Below are 21,065 nucleotides of genomic sequence, written 5' to 3'. Positions count from 1 at the left end.
GAGCGTAACGTGTCTTCACGTGGTTATGTCTCGTCTGAAAGGAGTGTAGACTAGAGTGCTTACGGAGAGCACCGGAAAGCCGCTCCAGCCCTTCAAATATTGCAGTACCCATAAGGAGCAGTACACATGCCCCAGTGTTTGCGTGGCTGTGTCTTTAGTTGTAAGCACAGTGGCGATCTGTTGTTATTAGCATCTGGTTAGCTAGCTATGCTAACGAATTTAAAGAGCTTTTCTACAACCAGGTGGAAGAGAGCTCTCTCCTGAGAGGCTCAAATAACCTCAGCTCAGTGAGGTTAAGGCACACCTTGATATGATCATTATAATTATTAATGAGACATTAGACTAAATGAAAAACAGGTATAAAATACGATATGACAGTAACACAAAAGTTGTTAAAAATAACAAGAATAGAGTTTAAAAGGGGAGTGATTTGTAAAATATCCAAAAAGAAAAATCTGCTTACAGTTCTGTTTCAAATGGGTGTTGAGAGATCAGTGTTTCCCCTATATACAAATAGTGGCGGCGCAGCGCCGCTGCTGAAATATGAACGCCGCTGCTAGGGGGCGCCAGCCAGGTATTTTTATGAAATAATAAGTGGCGACCCTTTTTCATTTTTGATTGTTTATGTAGATTTGTAGTATTTGTGTTACTGGCATAGGCGACACAGGCGGTCGCCTAGGGCGCCAGATCTGGGGGGCACTGCGCTGGTAGCTCTGGGAGGGAAAAACATTTTTGACCGTTGCCGCTCATCCAAATGTTCGGCCTTGATGTAACAACATTCATAATTAAGTAAATGTAACACCCTTTTCACCCCGGTTACACGTTTAATTTGCCCTGTACGGTGGGTGCTAGGTTAACTAGGTAAAATAAGATATGAATGAACAACAAAAATAAAATAAGCTACATTTATTTGTTATTGGCTATGGTAGGTTATTGGTTACAGTGTTTCCCCTAGGATGGAGTCATAGCAGCGGTGCTAAGGCACGCGGGCCCAGCAAAATGTGAGCGCGGCGCGCGTGGACATTTTAAGTGTGTGCGCGTGCGAAGTGCTTCCCGCCATTATGTTTCTATTTGTCTGCCAGCACAAGAAAGACACATACATCATTAAAGGCTTCAAATGTATTCAGTATTGTATGAACATAATTGGTGGTTGGACATCACATCCTCTAGGGGGGTCCGGGGGTATGCCCCCCCGGGAAGATTTGTTTTTACATTTTAATATAAAATGCTTCAATCTGGTGCACTTTGAGCACACAATGACTAGAGACTAGATCTAACTCTAAACACCCATATGAAAAAGATCGTTTTACATTTTAATAATCAAATAATTGAACATACCAATAAACTACCATAGCCAATAACACATATGTAACTTATTTTATTTTTGTTGTTCATTTACATCACTTTCATCAGGCAATTTTTTAGTTTAATATCAGGTGTCAAAAGAGCATGGCACCTAGTAATGAATGTGCCAAATGTCTCCACTTCGTTCCACTGCCCCAGTGACTTGAATATCTTGGGTTCTGCCACCCTTCATGCAGATCTAGATCCCTCCGCTTCGCGTCGGGATCCTGATCAGCCTGTCGGGTGTTCTTTTCCCCATAATGACCGCGTCGCTGCACATTATCCCTTACAAACTAGCTAAGTTAGCTAGATGTAATTCATTCTTAACTGTAGGCTTTTATCAAAGTATTAATTTACTTAATCTAAATGTAACAACATTTTAAATTATAATAACTTACATTTATGGCGTTATGACCTTCTTCTTGAGGTGATTGTGTCCAAATAAAGTTATGTCTGCTTCAACTTGCTGTTGTCTGTCTTGTCAGGCAGTTTTCCTTCAGCTCTGAAAATGACAGCTTTCCCGCGTATCGGTGGCTCGAAGTTGCCGCGAGCGCTAGGGGGCAGCACTTATAATTATTTTAATAAAAAAAAAAAAAGATTTTTTTTTTTTTTTTTTATCTGCTTGGGGGCTTGCGCCCCCTAGCAGCGGCGCGCAGTTTTCAGCAGCGGCGCAGCGCCGCTGCTGAAAACATATAGGGGAAACACTGGGTTATGTTCACATACTTATTTGATTATTAAAATTAGGGGTGCACCGAATGGGAAATTCTTGGCCGAAACCGATACCAAAAATAGGAAACAGTTGGCCGAATGCCGAAAGGCCGAAAATGATTAATAGAAATATATATATATATATATATATATATATAATGTATACATTTTTTATCAATGTTGTTCAGCTACCTGATTATGGAAAAATACATGATTATGGCAAAACATGGCTTAAATAATAATCACTATTATGGGTCCATAAAACATTTATTCAGCACTTTTGAATGCATACAGTACATTAATTCCAAGTCAAGTGCATTTTCTTTTCTCTGTAGGATAACTACAACAAAGTGCATTCAGAACAAAGCCAAGATGCTTTAAAATAAACATCTAGGCCAGTAAGCCTACAACAAAATAGTGTAAATAAAGACTAACAGCCAGGCCTTCAACAACAACAAATGCACCTATAAGTGCATGCATACAAATGTGCAAACTGGATAAATCCACATCAATGTAACTATTTACAAATGAAATTACAGTTGAATTTCAAGAATCTGGAAATAAGGCTGTCTGTCCTCATAAGCAAAGTAGTAAACATTGTATAAAGATACATAAAGTGAAAGCTGGATACAAAATCCACAACCAATTACAAATTAAATTACAATTTCAGGGAATCTGCAAATAAGGTGGCCTGTCCTCATGAGCAATGTAAACAACATTGTATCATTTAGATACCGAAAGTACAATATATTGAACACTGTGCTGCTGTCATTTCCCCCTAATGATAACCTGAGATGGTGAATTATAACTCACAATGAAAATTGTTCAGGAAAGTGGGTATAGAGTAGACATGTAGAACTAGATAAGCTTATGATAAGCCAGCCTTGTCTACTTATTAAGGAAAAGTGGGAGGTTCTTTTTAATGAACAGTAGCTTCTCTGCTTTATCAGCCATAAGTCTGTTCCTCTTCTCATCAAGCACATGAGAGGCAGCGCTGAACAGTCTCTTGCTGTCACTGCTTGTGATTTGATCTTACTCCGCATATTTGTCCGGGTGTTTTGATTTCAAGTGGTGGAGTAATTCCGAAGTGGTGAAAGTCTTTGCAGTTACACCCCCTCGAGAAATGTCAGCTGAACAAGTTTTACGAATCGCAATCCGCGCCTCTTTCTCTGATATTTTTTAAATATCTCCAAGCGGCAGACATGTTGGCTGTGAGCCAGCCGCGAGCATGGTTGCGCGCTGTGCTTGTCGCTGCGTTTTGATTACGTCATCACAACAACACGTTAGCTTACCAACTTAACCCTGTTCTCTGACATTCGGTGATATTTTTTCGGTGCTAGAACCCTTTCGGCCGAAAGGGCCTTTTTAACCATTTTCGGCGGCCGAATATTCGGTGCATCCCTAATTAAAATGTAAACCAATCTTTTTCATATGGGCGTTTTAGAGTTGTACCCCCTTGATTTGGGGCCGTATTCACAAAGCATTTTATCTTACCGCTAGGAGTGCTCCTAACTCGCGCTAAAACATTTTACGTAGGAGTTTTTTCTTTAAAGTTATTCACAAAGCCGCTGAGACCTACTCATACTAAGGATAAATCACTAAGAGTGAACTAAGAGTGACGCGCCGTTGCTATGGATTACGTCGATTCTCGTGCATGAGTTTAGAAGCGGTCAGTACGGTGATTGGTTGTTCAGAGCAGGCGGTCTCGCTGAAACTCATCCGCAACATCCCACAAACGAGCCCACTAAATCACCGAAAAACAAGGAAATAGCCTATGCTAGAAATGTATTCCTATCAAATAGTTATGGACAGTGCAGTTAGCAGAATACACGCATGATGACAAGTTTGTGCAGACCACGATAATGACGTTGTATATGCACGTTAAAGAGAGAGAGCAAACAATAAAAATACGTAAATTGCATTAAATCAAGGAGGCAATTAAAAGCACCCTGCAAACTATTATCCAATGAGCATATTTCCAGCACTTAAACACGTTCAATAACAGCCCATACCGCCGTTCAAGTCCCCCTATCATGATGAATGAAAACAATCTGCGTGTTGATGGAATGTACTTTCTTTCTATTGACGAACACGTCCTCATCTTTTGATGGCGCAATTATTTTTATGTCAATAGCACCGACCACACCGGGCATACCTGCAATTGCCATGAAGTTGGCTTTGATCCTGTGTAGTTGTTGATTGTCCAAAGGAAACTGGATAAACTGTTGGATGATATGTGGTCTAGAGAGCGCATTGATGGTTTGGTTTATGGCACGGCTGACTGATGGTTGCGATATTCCTAAATCGTCGGCATTGCAAAGTTGCATTTTCCCACATTGCTAAATATCGTAGTGTTGCCAAACATTTTATTTCCGGACTAATCGGGTTATTCCTGTTAGTCGTGGATGTTATTGCATCCCGCACTAATTCCACAACAACTTTGATACCCTCACGATTTAGCCTATATCTCTTGATCAATTCACAGTCTTCCATTGTCTCCAAAACATTTAGTCTCGCAGCCATTTTCAGATTCTTTGTGAATAGGTCTTACTGAGTTAGGAGTCCTCTCGAGGACTTTTAAGCTCTCCTAAACTTAGGTGCTACTTTTAGGCCTAAAATACTTTGTGAATTGCTCTTAGTGAATACAATTAGGAGTCCTAAACTTAAGACTGACACGCCCATTATGTTTAGGAGTTTCTCCTAAATTCGCCAGTTAGGAGCTACTTTTAACCCTAAGATCCTTTGTGAATACGGCCCCAGGTCTCTAGTAATTGTGTGCTCAAAGTGCACCAGATTGAAGCATTTTACTGTAAAATGTTCAAAAAAAATCTTCGCACCGCTGCTATGACTCCATCCTCGGGGAAACACTGGAGATGTATCCATAGATCTCCTCATGGTGCTCTCAAAGTGCACCAGATTGATGCTTTTAACTTCAATATTAAAAAAAAAAATCTTCCCGGGGGAGCATGCCCCCGGACCCCCCTAGACGAGGTTAGGTCCCCCCCACTTAAATCATGTTCACATGGATACTAAATACATTTGCACACATCTTGTGTCCATATATTTCTATTTTGGTGGTCATGCCACACCGTGCACATTAGGGCTGTGCAATTTAATCGATCCTGCGATATATATCGATATTTTGTTTCCCGAGAAAGTATAGATATTTCAGCCGCGGGTATCGATACATTAACTCCCATTCAAATCCCCCCTGTTCCGCCTGGCACTCGGCTCGCTGCCCATTCCCCCCCGTTCGCTTTGCACGAAGAGCGGTTACGTCAGCCAGCCGAGCCGCTAGTGTCGCTGTAGAGCATTTCTAGATACACAGACGCCGGTGTCTTCTTCTCGCAGTGAGTGCGAAGCGGTTCAGGAGAATGGTGGCAAACATTAACCACACTGGAGAGGGTCTTCTCTACCGCCGGAGACATCGGCCCAATCCCAAACCACTCCCTTGACGGAGTGAACTCCGTCTGTAGCAACACTCGCAGCTCAACGAGGCTCCCTCCTGTCAGATGGAGGGAGTAAATACAGCAGCAAGCTTTGGGACGGCCTCCCCTCTCTCCGGCAGAAACAGAAAATGCCGTAACTGTATGTAACAACGGTTTCAAATCAACATCTCTTACAGTGTGCGAAAAAGTACACGTCCCACCGTCCGGGACGTGTTATTTACAATATCGGACAAGTAGATCTTTCAATTGACTTGTCCGGCAAACAAGTGACGTTTTTCGCCTTGATTTATTGACAAATTATTGATAAATTCTGTTTACAAACGGCAGAACTCATTTGCAAATTGTACGTGTCCGCCATTGTTCGTTTAGAAAATGTTAGTTTCGGTTCTGCTGGTCGATTCCTAAGGAAATGCATCTCGCCGTTTTCTGTACAGTTAGACGGGGCGGGGCGGGGCGGGGCGGGGAGTGTAGCACAGTGGCAGGGTTGGGAAGCAAAACTCGGTTCCGAGTAGGAACAAATAACAATTGTCCGGACCCAGGATTAATAAGAGTTGTGAGGACAGGAGGCGGAGCCCCGCAGACCGCAGCTCTCTCTCTATGCTCCGTATCAGCTGTTCGCTGCATGGTGCAGCTCAGCGTCTCTCTCTTTCTACACACAGCGGATTCGCTGCCCGTTTCACAGCCTCATCTTTGTCAAACTTTCTTATGTTCTTTCTCCAACACGTAATGAAGGTTATTAGGCGTTTTAGCTCATGTGTTTTTAATATTGACCGCCATTTCCTTTTATGAAGTGAAGCAGCCTCCCTGTCTGTGTCCTCGCGCTGTTCTCACATCCCCGGACCCCCAGACTTGGAGGAGCACAAGGATGTCAGTATTGTTTATGAAGCAGGGTATAGAAAGTAGCTAATTATTGAAATGAAAATACTATTTATTTACTTTTACAAACAGTGAGCACCTGGACAGCTGCAGCATGTGTATTGGAGGATATGTGTAAGAGTGCAAGCGTCTTTGAGTTGTAGAAAAGCGCTAGGCCTTAGGCTATAAATATAATGTATTATTATTATTATTAGGCCTATGTGTTGGAGATGTGTGGTTGGACTGTGTCTCACAGGCAGGTTGCAGTGTAACATCAGAGGAGACTGGACCAATTGTACATTCTCAAACTGCACCACTTAGAACTAACTAAACAATGCAGAGATTATTTGTATATAATTGTATTCAGTAACCGTAAGAAATTAAACAGTATGAAGTGATTTGTAAATAGGAATACAGATTTGACTTAATATTTTCATAAATATATTTTTCTCCCAGTTTGCCATGGGACTTATTTTTACCCTCTCAAAGAACCGGAATCGAGAACCGAAAATAACCGGAATCAAAAAGCAGAACCGAAATCGTTAAAATCCAAACGATACCCAACCCTATGTGTGATGCAGTAAAATCTTACCGCTCACTTACGTTAGCGGTGTCGTAAAAACCGTGGGAAAATGTAAAATACGATGGCGAAGAAGAAGATTCAAGTGGCCCCAATTTTTGTCCATTCTGGAGAAGTGAAAAATGTATTCGGACAAGTAAATTGCCAAACTCACTTGTCCATGGACAAGTACTCTCTAAAAACTTTTTCTCACACTGTCTTAGACAAAAAGTTTAAATTAATAACTCAAATAAAACTCCTAACATCTTTCATTGTGTTTCAAAGCTCTTTCAGTTTTAAACCTGATGTTTATAAGCTTCTTAGTTTTTCCAACGGTCTGTAAATATACACAACTTTTTAATAAAATGCACACATTTACCTTTTTCTAGGCTAAACACAGGTATGATCCTAAGTTAAAACATATGAGGTTATCATGAGGTTGTTAACATCGGAGTTTATCAGTGGATGTTTGCTGGAACTACTTGTTAACAGCTTGACAGCAGCGGACATACACAGCGCGACTCCGGTCAGATAGAGACCGGTCTCAAGTCAGCACCGCTGCAGACTCGCTGTTTGAGGGCTTGATAGCCCACTCCCCCTCCACACCGCTCCACACTCGTAGGTGGCCCCTCCGCGTGAACGCGCAAACGGAGGGGTAGGGTGTAGGGGGCGGTTTGGGAATGGGCCATCGTCACTGCTCAGAGAAGTGCACTTCTCCCAGACCACGGTGATCAGATTATATTCCTGAACAAAAATCTGAAGAGAATGTAGATGCAGTTATGTAGAGAGCAGTATTTCTGTTTAGTGTTTTTGGCTTAAATGTTACTCCTTTGGACTTGAATTATTGGCAGGTACATTTTACATTAAATGTTGTTCTTAGTAGGGCTGGGCGATATATCGAGTTTACACGATACATCGTGGATTGCACTCCATGCGATGTCGTAAATGACCACATCGTGAACATAGAGTATTATGTTGTCAAATCAATTTCCCGCCGCGGCCAAAATGAGCTTTCCTTTCTCCCTCATATACACAGTCACACACGCAGGCACACACGCAGGCCCCGTCTAACTTGCACACAAACATTACACACATGCACAGTGACAGAGAGCAGGGCTCGACATTATAAATGGCCCGCTGGCTCGGAAGCACTATTTAGACACCCCGGGCCAGCATAACGTACTTTCCACTTGCCCGCTCGGGCCACTAAAAATATTGCTTAAAAAAAATTAAATTGTCTAGTGATATAGGTACTTTGACAAGCAATTTTGTTAAATTGTTTCGTTTATTAACGCTACAACATAGCGTTTCGTGAGGCGGTTGTCGTTGTTGGGTGAAAGGCAAACGGGAGCCTGCTCGCGCTGGCTCCGCAGCAGCTGTTTGCTGCAGAGCCAGCGCGAGCAGGCTCCCGTTTGCCCGTGAGCGCCGGGCAAAAAACTATCTTCAAATAAAATAAAGTCACCGGAGGAGTTAAAGGAGAGTGACAGGGAGCATGAGAAGAGGGAGAGAAAGTTTCAGCCAGCTTGATCGATGGAGTTGGCTTCTAGTGGTGCAGCGACGCGTCCTAAAACCCTTTTTATAATCTATCGATTAGATTTATGATTCGAAAATTATAAAAGTAGGGTAGACATGTGGAGATTATCCGGCTGAAAAAAACGTGCATTTATCAAACAGGTTTGTTTTCCACAGACCTTATTTCCAGCTATTTTCCAAAACCCTGTGGAGAAATCCCATTGCTTTTTTGTCGAGGGAACCAGCAGCTTACTTCCTGGTTTTAGGACGCGTCACTGCACCTCTCAATATGATGCCAATATAAACAAGGTCTTCTGTCGGCTCTGTACATCAATGCCGACCTATGCTGACAAGTAAGTGAAGAGTAGAAAATATAAAAGGTATTGGCTATAGGGAAATGTCCCAGCAGTTTAGGAGAATGAAGGTTATAATCCAATCTAATACATAGCCATTACATGTCTAATTCCTGATAATGACAGGAAGACAGAAAGCGCATTATACTAATAATAATAATAATACTACTCATAATAATAGCAGACATTTTTGAACAATGACCACAATATCATTATTTTCATAAACCAAATATGAACAATTGAGGAAAATGAGGAAGAACTGATGATTCAAATGTTGTAGTACAAGTAGTAATGTAGTTAGTGCATAAATTACTATTGCAACAAATGTGTTAATTTTCTTCATTATTAGTCGATTTTTTTTAATGCAGACATATGTTGCAGGGACTACTAGAATCATCATACTGGCGTGACTGTAAACATCAAAAAATTGTTGTTTTTTTTAGAGGACATTTCAGAATATCGCGATCTATATAGTAAATCGCGATATAGTCAGTAAATATCGCGATATCATTTAGAGACCATATCGCCCAGCCCTAGTTCTTAGCAGTGTTGGGACTAACGCGTTACAAAGTAACGCGTTACTGTAACGCCGTTATTTTTGGCAGTAACTAGTACTCTAACACATTATTTTTTAAATTCAGTAACTCAGTTACCGTTACTACATGGTGCGTTACTCCGTTATTTTTTTTATATAGGCTCGGCTCCCAGACGTTGGTGAGTGGCGCCAACAGCGAGGCGAACATGAGATGAGAACTGTACTTAAGTAATTGAGTAAATGTACTTAGATACTTCCTGTGTCACATGCGGAGACGCTTTGTGGGCGTGTTTGTGTTTAGTTAGCCTACTAACAAGACTATAATGGCGACGGCGGAGCACAAGTCGAGTTTCTCCGCATGAAGATATGCTCACTATTTTACTTTTCTCGGGCATAAAGAAAAGAATGTGTTAGTTAAGTGTAAGTTGTGTCTTGGCGGGTCAAATATCCTATCTACTGCTCAAAACAGCAATTCCAATCTGTTAAAACATGTGCAAAAACAACATGCTGGGGCGAAGCTATTAGTTAAGACCACAGACCCAGAGCCATCCGACGCCACCCCACCTCCACCCAAGCAACAGCGGCTGGATTTCAACCGAGGGACTGCTAGTCAGGTGAAAGTGGATAAAGCCATTGCACGGTATGTTGTTGAACACGTGCAGGCTATTTCTACAGTGGAGTCACCCGCTTTCAGGGAGCTAGTAAGCATGATACCATGTCCGGGCGGCACACGGGACGCAAAACGTTTTCCAACTACCTGGAGAAAGAATATACCAAAATGGATAGCGAGCTAAAGAAAACATTTGAGGGGCTGGAATACATCTCGACCACCGCAGACATTTGGTCTGTCCACAACAAAAGCTTCCTCGGGATAACATCTCACTGGATAAACCCCATCACTTTACAACGCCAGAAAGCTGCGTTGGCCTGTAAAAGGATAAAGGGTAGGCACACGTACGATCTTATTGCTATTGAGATTGACCACATTCACTCTTTGTATGGAGTGTCAACAAAAGTTACCTCCACGGTTACTGATAACGGCTCTAACTTTGTGAAAGCCTTTGCCATGTATCAACCGGAATCGCTCTCTGACGACGATAAATTGGCACTTTGAAACATATCTTTGTGTTTGTATAGACCACATTGCTTAGCAGAGTTCAGTGATGCAAATGCATGTCAAGTTGATCAACAGATTGTATTATTCTCCAACGCAATAACAGTACTTAAATGAAGGCTATAAGGGCATTAATGGGAGCTTTTTTTTTTTGGGAGCCCTTTTTTTAAGTAACTAAAACGTTACTTTTCACAGTAACGCATTACTTTTTGGTGTAAGTAATCAGTAAAGTAACTGAGTTACTTTTGAAATGAAGTAACTAGTATTGTAACTAGTTACTGGTTTTCAGTAACTAGCACAACACTGGTTCTTAGTGACTTGAATTATTGGCTACCTCATATTCTGTGTTAAGCTAAAAATGCTGTAAAAGAATCTGTTCAGAACAGGCCACCTGCTGCACCTTTTAATTCTCCATTGTCCATTGTGATACTGCACTTTATGTACTTACGTTTCAAAGGCTTGTAAACTACAGTTGGCACCGTTTCAATAAATGAAACAAATTTTCTCACCACATCTTTTGAGTCATTTTGTCCATCATTTGCAAGCTGTAGACTCTCTGTCTAGTCAGAGCCATATATTGTATAATTGATGCTTTCAGTTTTCAGTTGAATTAATTCAATCCAAGTCAATGAAACACTCACAAGATGTCACCAAAATCACACTGTCCCTTTAAAATCTTTCAGAAAATGATGTAAGTGTATCGAATTATATCGAATCGTATCGTTGGCTGAATATCGTGATATATATCGTATCGTGAGCCCAATATCGTGTATCGTATCGTGAGATTAGTGTATCGTTACAGCCCTAGTGCACATGCATGCGCGAGTCATGGTAAGATATCTGGATTAAGAGGTTGCTTTTTCTTTGCACAGCATGAAAGAAAGGCAAAATGAATGGGCTGTGATTTTAGTTTTTTTTAAGCAGAGGTTGAGTTCAATAATTTGTACGGCCCTCGGAGGATGTTGTAAAAATTGATAGGAAAAGGTTCCCCACCCCTGCTGTAAATAATAATAAAAACCCTTGATTTATAACTTAACATCTCTGTCTTTATTGATCTGAGTATATTATAAAGAATAGCCAGTTAATTGAAGCATTATAGCACAGGCCTTTGTCAGATGGTATATTACGCAGTTTTTTTCCTGCTTCGAATAGTTCTCTCTTTTTTCACCACACCTGTGTTTGCATCCCTGTATATATTTCTATTAGATGTGACTCTTTGGCGTTTCTGTTATTATTACCACTGCCGCTTTAGTTGTTCCGACTGCTACAATCCTCTGCTATTCCTAATTTTAAAGCCGATATTCCGTGGTGTCGGCGGGCTCTGATCCTTGTCACCTTTTTCATACCTGGTGATTATGTGTTACAATGGTGTTGGCAACCAGAAAATGACACCAGTAATGACAAACAGGTGAGAAAGCTGCGTGGGGTCTGGGTGCCGTGTTGGCGGGACGTTGCGCGGCTCGCTGCTGCAAGGAGCGGACAGTGTGAGCTGGGTTCATTTCCTGCTTGCTGAAAGAATCCCATTGCTTTTTGTCGACTCTTTTATAACATAGTTTATTCTTTGTGTCCTTCAGGTTCGTTTCCAGGAGCGAATCACCATCCTGCGAGGAAACCACGAGTCGCGGCAGATCACGCAGGTCTACGGCTTCTACGACGAGTGTCTGAGGAAGTACGGCAACGCCAACGTCTGGAAGTACTTCACAGACCTGTTTGACTACCTGCCACTCACTGCACTGGTGGACGGACAGGTAGGAGGCTTAGCCAGGAAAACCGTGTTTGTCTGTCCCGCGATAACAGTTTTTTTTAAGGCAATAACTGTCCATGCGATGTAAGACGATGCAAAAAGTAATTTATGGTTAGTGTCTTTCTATAGGCTTTGTCAAACTTTCAGATTGTGAAGCTTCAAATGCCCTCATGTTCAAAGTGCAGAGTAACTTCAATCGGAGGCATCTCTTTTTATTCATTTCTTCAGATCTTCTGTCTCCACGGAGGTTTGTCTCCCTCCATAGACACTCTGGATCACATACGAGCTCTGGACCGCCTGCAAGAAGTCCCACATGAGGTGTACACACACACACACACACACACACACACACACACACACACACACACACACACACACACACACACACACAGGATTTGTCTCGAACTATTTTCAGTGGTGGATGAATACACTTTTAGTGCTGTAGTTGGTGTCTTTAGCAGCAGGACAGTGTTTATGAGATCGAGTCAAAACAAACCACAGTGTGTATTAGGCTAGCACTATTAATCAACATTTGATCAAAATTGCAATACGGACTAGTGCAATGTTCAAATCGCAGGAAGCATATCATATCTAACAGGGAGTGATAGATGGAGAGACTATGAAACAATTTGTACCAGAAGATGGTTCAAATATATATTTCCAAATGAATATGATTGTGAATATACCCTACTCAATTGTTATTGGGAAAATTTAGTTCTATTTAACATGATTATTGGTGAACATTATACACTTTGCATTTATATATCCATAATACACAGGAATACCTCTCGTAACATGCTGTCTGGCACCAAAGTCATTGTACTGTGCTGATGTTGCTTGGTTTTTAGCTGTTTACTGTCTGGAAAAAAGATCAATAAAGTCTAAGTGAAAAAAATAAAATAATCAATCTCATTTTCTCAGGGCCCCATGTGTGACCTGCTGTGGTCGGACCCCGATGATCGTGGTGGGTGGGGCATCTCTCCCCGAGGTGCCGGCTACACCTTCGGACAGGACATCTCTGAAACCTTCAACCATGCCAACGGCCTCACTCTGGTGTCCCGCGCCCATCAGCTGGTTATGGAGGTAACACACACACACACACACACACACACACACACACACACACACACACACACACACACACACACACACACACACACACACACAGTTAATGTTTTTAATTTCAGTGACTATATTAAGCCATTTAAAGTGTCATTATACCACCTAGCTCCACACCAACTTTAAGATTTCTGTCTTGTGATTTTTTTTTATAAATCTCATCAGTAACTTTTCAAAGTCCAGATTGGCTTAAATGAGATCAACGGCACAACACTTAAAAAAAGAGAAAGCGTCACCTTTTTATAACTGGTGTGCCTATTACTCCCGTTATTTCTCTCCTCCAGAACATTGAGTAGCAGTGCCAGTAGTTCAGTTTTCATAACAACTATCGCTGGTGTGTATAATGTGCACAAGACCAAATAGCCTTCAGAATGATCATACAGCCCGTTTCTGACAAGCAAGGTAGCCTTTAAAATGTATTTGTTTTAAACTGAGTCCCGTGAGTGTTCACTCGACATTCAAGACACTGGGACTACATCACAACATTTTCAGAAAAGTCGATGGGACGGGAGAGCAAAACTGAATCGGCAATTTTTTTAAACCAAATTCTCTCCTGTGTCGAGCTCGGCTACAAACATTTGTCCGTCAGAATGTTCGTATGTTGTTGACTTCCAACCCGATGTGATAGCTGTACTGACGACGCCATCTTCACCCGTCTCTCCTCTGGAGACTCAAGATGCCGTCACATAAACTTTTTTTTCTTATGGTGTGAATACTGCCTGATGGCTGTGCTCAAATACGCTAGCAGTTTTTCCAGTAAGGCTTTTATAGCAATGCAACTAACTGTTATTAGGGCCCGAGCACGATGTGCTAGGACCCGACGGCATCCTAGCACGAAGTGCGAGGAAACCTATTGTTATTGGTGGAATTATTATTTGGGCCCGAGCACGGAGCGCTAGGACCCAATGGCGTCCTAGCACGAAGTGCGAGGAAACCTATTGTTATTGGTGGAATTATTATTATTAGGGCCCGAGCACGGAGCGCTAGGACCCAACGGCGTCCTAGCACGAAGTGCGAGGAACCTATTGTTGTCCGTGTTATTATTAGAGCCCGAGCACGGAGCGCTAGGACCCAACGGCGTCCTAGCACGAAGTGCGAGGAACCTATTGTTCTCCGTGGTATTATTATTATTATAAGGAATCATATTTCCTGTTTTTGAGGTCTTTAGGATGCTGAGAAAGTTGTATAATTTTGCACGGGCGCCAGGACCGGTAAAAATTTCAACATTCTGGAGTCAATGGGTTAAAATATTACGTATACAGCATCGGTGGAGGGTCGGACACATTACCGTAGAAAATGAGAATGTTAGGACGATAAATATCTCCGCCGTCAATCAAAACGTTCTCGAAAAAAGGCGGGGCTTAGAAATAAATGCTCATAACTCATCAACAATGTATCCAAACATCACAGATTTTGGTAGATAGGTCCAAACTCTCTTGGGAAATAGGCACACAAAAGCATTTTCTTTTTCTACTATAGGGGGCGCCAAAAACACCACCAATTTATAACTCAAGAACGGATGGACTAATTATACAGGACTGTCTCAGAAAATTAGAATATTGTGATAAAGTTCTTTATTTTCTGTAATGCAATTTTAAAAAAACAAAAATGTCATACATTCTGGATTCATTACAAATCAACTGAAATATTGCAAGCCTTTTATTATTTTAATATTGCTGATTATGGCATACAGCTTAAGAAAACTCAAAAATCCTATCTCAAAAAATTAGAATAGTTCCTCAGACCAAGTAAAAAAAAAAGATTTATAACAGCAAAACACAATCAAACATTTGAAAATGTCCATTAATGCACTCAGTACTTGGTTGGGAATCCTTTTGCACGGATTACTGCATCAATGCGGCGTGGCATGGAGGCAATCAGCCTGTGGCATTGCTGAGGTGTTATGGATGCCCAGGATGCTTCAATAGCGGCCTTTAGCTCATTAGCATTGTTGGGTCTGGTGTCTTTCAGCTTCTTCTTCACAATACCCCACCTATTCTCTATGGGGTTCAGGTCAGGGGAATTTGCAGGCCAATCGAGGACAGTAATGCCATGGTCAGTACACCAGTTACTGGTGGTTTTGGCACTGTGGGCAGGTGCCAGATCATGCTGGAAAATGAATTCCTCATCTCCATAGAGCTTTTCAGCAGACGGAAGCATGTAGTGCTCTAAAATCTCTTGGTACACAGCTGCATTTACTCTGGGCTTGATGAAACACAGTGGACCAACACCAGCAGCTGACATGGCTCCCCAAACCATTGCTGACTGTGGGAACTTCACACTGGATTTCAAGCAACTTGGATTTTGCTCCTCTCCAGCCTTTCTCCAGACTCTGGCGCCTTGACTTCCAAATGAAATACAAAACTTGCTTTCGTCTGAAAAGAGGACTTTGGACCACTGTGCAACTGTCCAGTGTTTCTTTTCCTTAGCCCAAGTCAGACGCCTCTTCCGTTGTCTTGAGTTCAGAAGTGGCTTGACCATGGGAATACGGCTATTGTAGCCCATTTCCCGGACACGTCTGTGAACAGTGACTTTTGATACCTGGACTCCAGCTTCAGTCCACTGTCTTTGAAGCTCCCCCAAATTCTGGAAGCGACTCTTCTTCACAATGCTGTTAAGGCTGCGGTCATCTCTCTTGGTTGTGCAGCGTTTCCTGCCACATTTCCCCCTTCCAACAGACTTTTTGTGGATGTGCTTTGAAACTGCACTCTGTGAACAGCTTGCTCTTTGAGAAATTTCTTTTTGTGTCTTACCCTCCTGATGGAGGGTGTCAATGACGGTCCTCTGGACAGCAGTCAGATCAGCAGTCTTCCCCATACTTGTGATTTAGTTTACTGAACCAAGCTGAGTGTTTTTCAAGGCTCAGGAAACCCTTGCAGGTGTTTCGAGTTAATTAGACGATTCAAGTGATTCGTTGAACACCCTACTAGTATACTTTTTCATGATATTCTAATATTTAGAGATAGGATATTTGAGTTTTCTTAAGCTGTATGCCATAATCAGCAATATTAAAATAATAAAAGGCTTGCAATATTTCAGTTGATTTGTAATGAATCCAGAATGTATGACATTTTTGTTTTTTTAATTGCATTACAGAAAATAAAGAACTTTATCACAATATTCTAATTTTCTGAGACAGTCCTGTATATATAGATATTTTTTTTTACACACACTCTCAGGGTGACTACGAACTCAGATTTAAAGTGTCGCAACAAATTCAGAATGTGGTCGTGGCCTATACATTTTTTTTAAAATTGCGATAGCATAAAATGAGCTTCGGACGCCAAACTTGGGACACACGTCAGAGCCCAAGACTTTTTCGAGAATGTAAAAAAAACAACGTAATGTTTCAAAAAAACTGCTCACTAGCGCCCCCTATTGTGTGGTAGTCACATATAGTTTCTCAAAACTTCACAAATTTTGGCACAGACATTCCTCATGGAATTGCGGACATATTTATATATAGATTCCATTAGCCCCGCCCCCCAGGAAGTCGGCCATTTTGAAAAATGTGCATTTTTTCATGCATTTTAAGCACATTCTTGCGAACTCCTCCTAGGGGAATGGTCGGAAAAATTCCAATCCAGGACACGTTCAGCCCCTATCCACTATCATGCTAAATTGAGAAGAACATTTTTGAAAGCTCAATCGTGGAGGTCGTAAGAGAACGGAGAATGTTCAATTTGACGATTTACATGTCGCAAATTACTCCAAACTACTCACATATATTTTTTCCGATTTTCACGATTTTACACGATTTTACACATTGCTCTTATGATTGCGGACATATTTCAAATTGCCTTCCATTAGCCCCGCCCCCGAGAAAGTCGGCCATTTTGAAAAATGTGCGTTTTTCATCCATTTTAAGGAAATTTCTGCGGACTCCTCCTAGGGGAATGATCGGAAAAATTCCAATCCAGGACAAGTTCAGCCCATTTCCAATGTGATACTAAATTGCGAAGGAATAATTGATCGCTCAAACGATGAGCTCGTAAGCAAACAGAGAATGTTCCATTTTTGACGATTTACATGTCACAAATTACTACAAACTACTTGCATATATTTTTTCCGATATTCACGAAACGCTGTATACACATTGCTATTATAATTGCACACATATTTCAAATTGCTTTTCATTAGCCCCGCCCCCCAGGAAGTCGGCCATTTGAAAAATGTGCGTTTTTCATGCATTTTCATCACATTCTTGCGAACTCCTCCTAGGGGAATGATCGGAAAAATTCCAATCCAGGACAAGTTCAGCCCCTATCCAATATGATACTTAATTGCGGAGCACATTTTTGAAAAATCCTTTGTGGAACTCGTAAGCTAACAGCGAATACACCATTTTTGACGATTTACATGTCGCAAATTGCTCCAAACTGCTCGCATTTAGTTTTTCCGATATTCACGAAATGCTGTACACACATTACTATTATGATTGCGGACATATTTCAAATTGCCTACCATAAGCCCCGCCCCCCAGAAAGTCGGCCATTTTGAAAAATTTGCTTTTTTTTCATGCATTTTAAGCACATTCTTGTGAACTCCTCCTAGGGGAATGATTGGAAAAATTCCAATCAAGGGCAACTTAAGCGCATATCCAATGTGATGATACATTGCGAAGGAATAGTCGATCGCTTGAACATGGAGTCTGTCTGCACACACACACACACACACACACACACACACACACACACACACACACACACACACACACAGACACAGACACAGCATAACTAAATATCAGGCTACAGCCCTTGTATATTTTATTATGTGAAGCACTATATGGTTTCATGAAAAATATCTACTGTTTATTTGTAGATATCTCCTAAAGCCTACAAATAAAGTGTGAAATGTAGGCCTGTTACATATATTATTGAGCGATATATATTATACACACTGTTCTGCTTTCTGCACTGACCTCAGCAGCTGTTCTCACTGTAAACATCGCCTCACAATGAAAGCATAACCTAACATCCAGGGGAGATGTGATTAGTGAGTAAACAAACAAACGGTAAAGGGCAGAAACTCTGATGCACATTTGATCATCTTGAATAACTTATCACAACGGGAACAGTTTGCAGAGCCGTGCTTCGTTGACATCCAGCCATGCGTCACGCCTCTTTTAAACATCACTGTTGGCTGAAATCGTCTCCGGATAATACTTCAGTGTAACCTCGGTTATAGCTCCTCCAAAGACACTCCTCTCTCCTCTAAATCAGTGTATCCTCGGTCACGGCTCCTCCAGACAGCCTCCTCGATAATCGAGCCTTTAGAGAAATTAGTTTTCCTTCTAGACGGCGCGCCGACATCCGTTTCCGGGTTGCTGCTGGAGGACCTGGGAGTCTGGGACGCGAAATTAGAGAAATGACAAACGGCTCATTTCCGAGGACTCGCGCGTGTCTGCTTGACGCCGGGACGACCGGCTTCCCTCCCCGACAGGCGCACGGACGCGAGGGCCCGCTCATCACTGCGCGCACAAGTGCGACCGCAGTTTTAATTTTGATTAATATGTAACCCATTTATTATAAAAATACATCATTAAGTTCAGGTTCTGGGACAGATAACAAATATTTTGTGTACTCGATTATAGAACAACACCGGTAGTTGAATTTCCCCTGGAAGATGTCAGGTGTTTGAAATAGAATAACCACAATTTGAAATGTATAAACACATTTATTGTTTTAAGCTTTAGCCCCTTTATTTCCTTCAAATTGACACATGCTCAGTGGACTGAAGCGGACTGTAGAATCAGAAAGTGTTCGCGTCTCCATGGCAACCCAATGTAATGCAGTTGGAGCAGTGCGGTACTCCTCCTGTTGCTGTTTCTGTACCAGCTTCATCCGACACACACTCTGTTCAAGTCAAATCTATTTATATTGCTGGGCTGTTGAGAAAAAGTATTCTATTATTTAAAATATATATATCAGCCTATACAAACAGATCGACTTAAGTAAGCATTTAGCTATAAATAACGCTGCATTTATTCATGATAACTGAAACTTCTTCTCTTTGGAAGCATTATGCGAAAAAGATTTGCCTTGCCTTTGATCTTTCAGAGCCCAAACAGCTTGATTTCATGAAAGCTAACATGTCTGCATGTTCAGTTTGTTGATGCCATCCAGAATGCACTTTGAATAAAAGTGAATTCATTATTCTTCTGTGCTTCAAACAGTACTTCAGATTCAAACGCATACATCAAAAATATATCACAAACACTATGTTGGTTAATGGTAGTTTAAGGTAAGACTTTATTGATCCTCAGTGGGAAACAAAAGCTATCCATAAATATATAAAGTCAAACAGAAAGTGCTCTACCAGCAGCAATAAGTGTTGAGCACATTAATGCATTAATAATTCAAATCCTATAATATATTTATATCATTCTAAAATGACCCATTCAGCATATGAGGACTTAATGTAACTAACGTGAATTTGAGTTTAACTTCTGCAACCTTTCAAAAGCAGGGCTTTTACTTGGGAATGGTACCCTTTAGTGTTACTTTACTGTTATTAATAGGGATGGGTATTGTTAGGATTTTATCGATACCGGTACCGGTACTGCTTATCGGTATCGGTATTTTTCGATACTCTTATCGATACTTTTCAATAATTTCGTGCTCAAAATTATAGACATGAATACAAGATGTGAAGATTAAACAGTAATTGTATTGTAATTAGACACAGACACAAATAAATAAAATAATTTAAAGGGGCCTTGCTCGCCCTATTATGCTTTTTGGGGTTTTCCCTCAGACAGAGGATGAAAAGAGGCATTTTTTTTTACATTTGTAAATCATTTACATCTTCATCCAGACAGCTCAACAAGAGATCCTTAATACATTGTCCTACAGTGATATCATGCAAAACTGTGATATGAAGAAATTGGTCAAAAAGATAAAGGCGAGTACGTATATTATTCTGGGTTGTACTTTTAAATCATCACAAAATAAATGATGTGCTGAACTGAAACACGTCAAAATGTGTCTGAAGGTTTAAACATAGAACAACGTATTTGAGCTTAAAATATGTCAATTCCTGGAAAACGACCAACAATTGCTGAACCATACATTGAAACGTTGACCTTTAACAACATTTAAATGCAGTTTTCCAATTCACAATGACATCTGTAAGTTTAACTGGTTTATAAAGCATTCAATGAAAGTTCAAATTATTATAGGTGTAGAAGCTCACATTAATACACTGTCAGTGTTAATAAAAAGACAAGACAAGGCGATGTGTCTGCAAGACTGCACTCAGGTAAACAAAACATATTACCCGTGCGCATGGCGCAGCAGCTAACTTGCCTGCGAGCCTTCGCTCAGGTCACCTTTACACACGGCGCGGCTGAAGCCCGCTAGCACTATTAGCACAAGCAGTATAGCTAGCACCGTTTTAGATTCAATGAGTGTCTCGTTTGCAAATGCTTCATTAAGTTGCTTGTGTTACCCCCTTTACAAGCAAATAATTGAGTACATAGATTGTACCTTGCACTATCGCCACTAAACATTTTAAAAGTGCACCCAAACCTTCGATCGCTTCGCTCTGTCCGCCATGCCTGCGGGAGTCTCACAACAATAATAAGAGCGCTGTTGAGAGAGATGACGAGTGGCATTTACAGTGGCCAATCAGAGGGGTCTCAAACCGGATACATCACACGGGATGAGGGTTCCCAACCAACCAAAATGGTTTAAAGTTAAACTAAGGAAGTAGACGTAACACATATACCGATAGCAGCACCGTTTGTCCAGCGGCTTAACGGTATACCGATAC

At 41.2% G+C, this 21,065-nt stretch overlaps 1 protein-coding gene across 1 annotated transcript in view; it reads left to right on the top strand.

Annotated features, from left to right (window-relative positions):
* LOC307043762 (serine/threonine-protein phosphatase 2A catalytic subunit beta isoform) overlaps nucleotides 1-21,065 on the top strand; it is a 32,803-nt gene that overhangs the window by 9,432 nt on the left and 2,306 nt on the right. Inside the window, exons 4-6 of the mRNA XM_079688552.1 lie at nucleotides 12,004-12,177; nucleotides 12,402-12,491; nucleotides 13,095-13,256. Of these exons, the coding sequence (XP_079544678.1) occupies nucleotides 12,004-12,177; nucleotides 12,402-12,491; nucleotides 13,095-13,256 (426 nt within the window). The remainder of the gene's footprint in view (nucleotides 1-12,003; nucleotides 12,178-12,401; nucleotides 12,492-13,094; nucleotides 13,257-21,065) is intronic.

Source organism: Notothenia rossii, assembly GCF_949606895.1.
Source record: "Notothenia rossii genome assembly, chromosome: 6".
NCBI lineage: Eukaryota > Metazoa > Chordata > Actinopteri > Perciformes > Nototheniidae > Notothenia > Notothenia rossii.
This window is presented reverse-complemented; position numbering and strand designations above follow the sequence as displayed.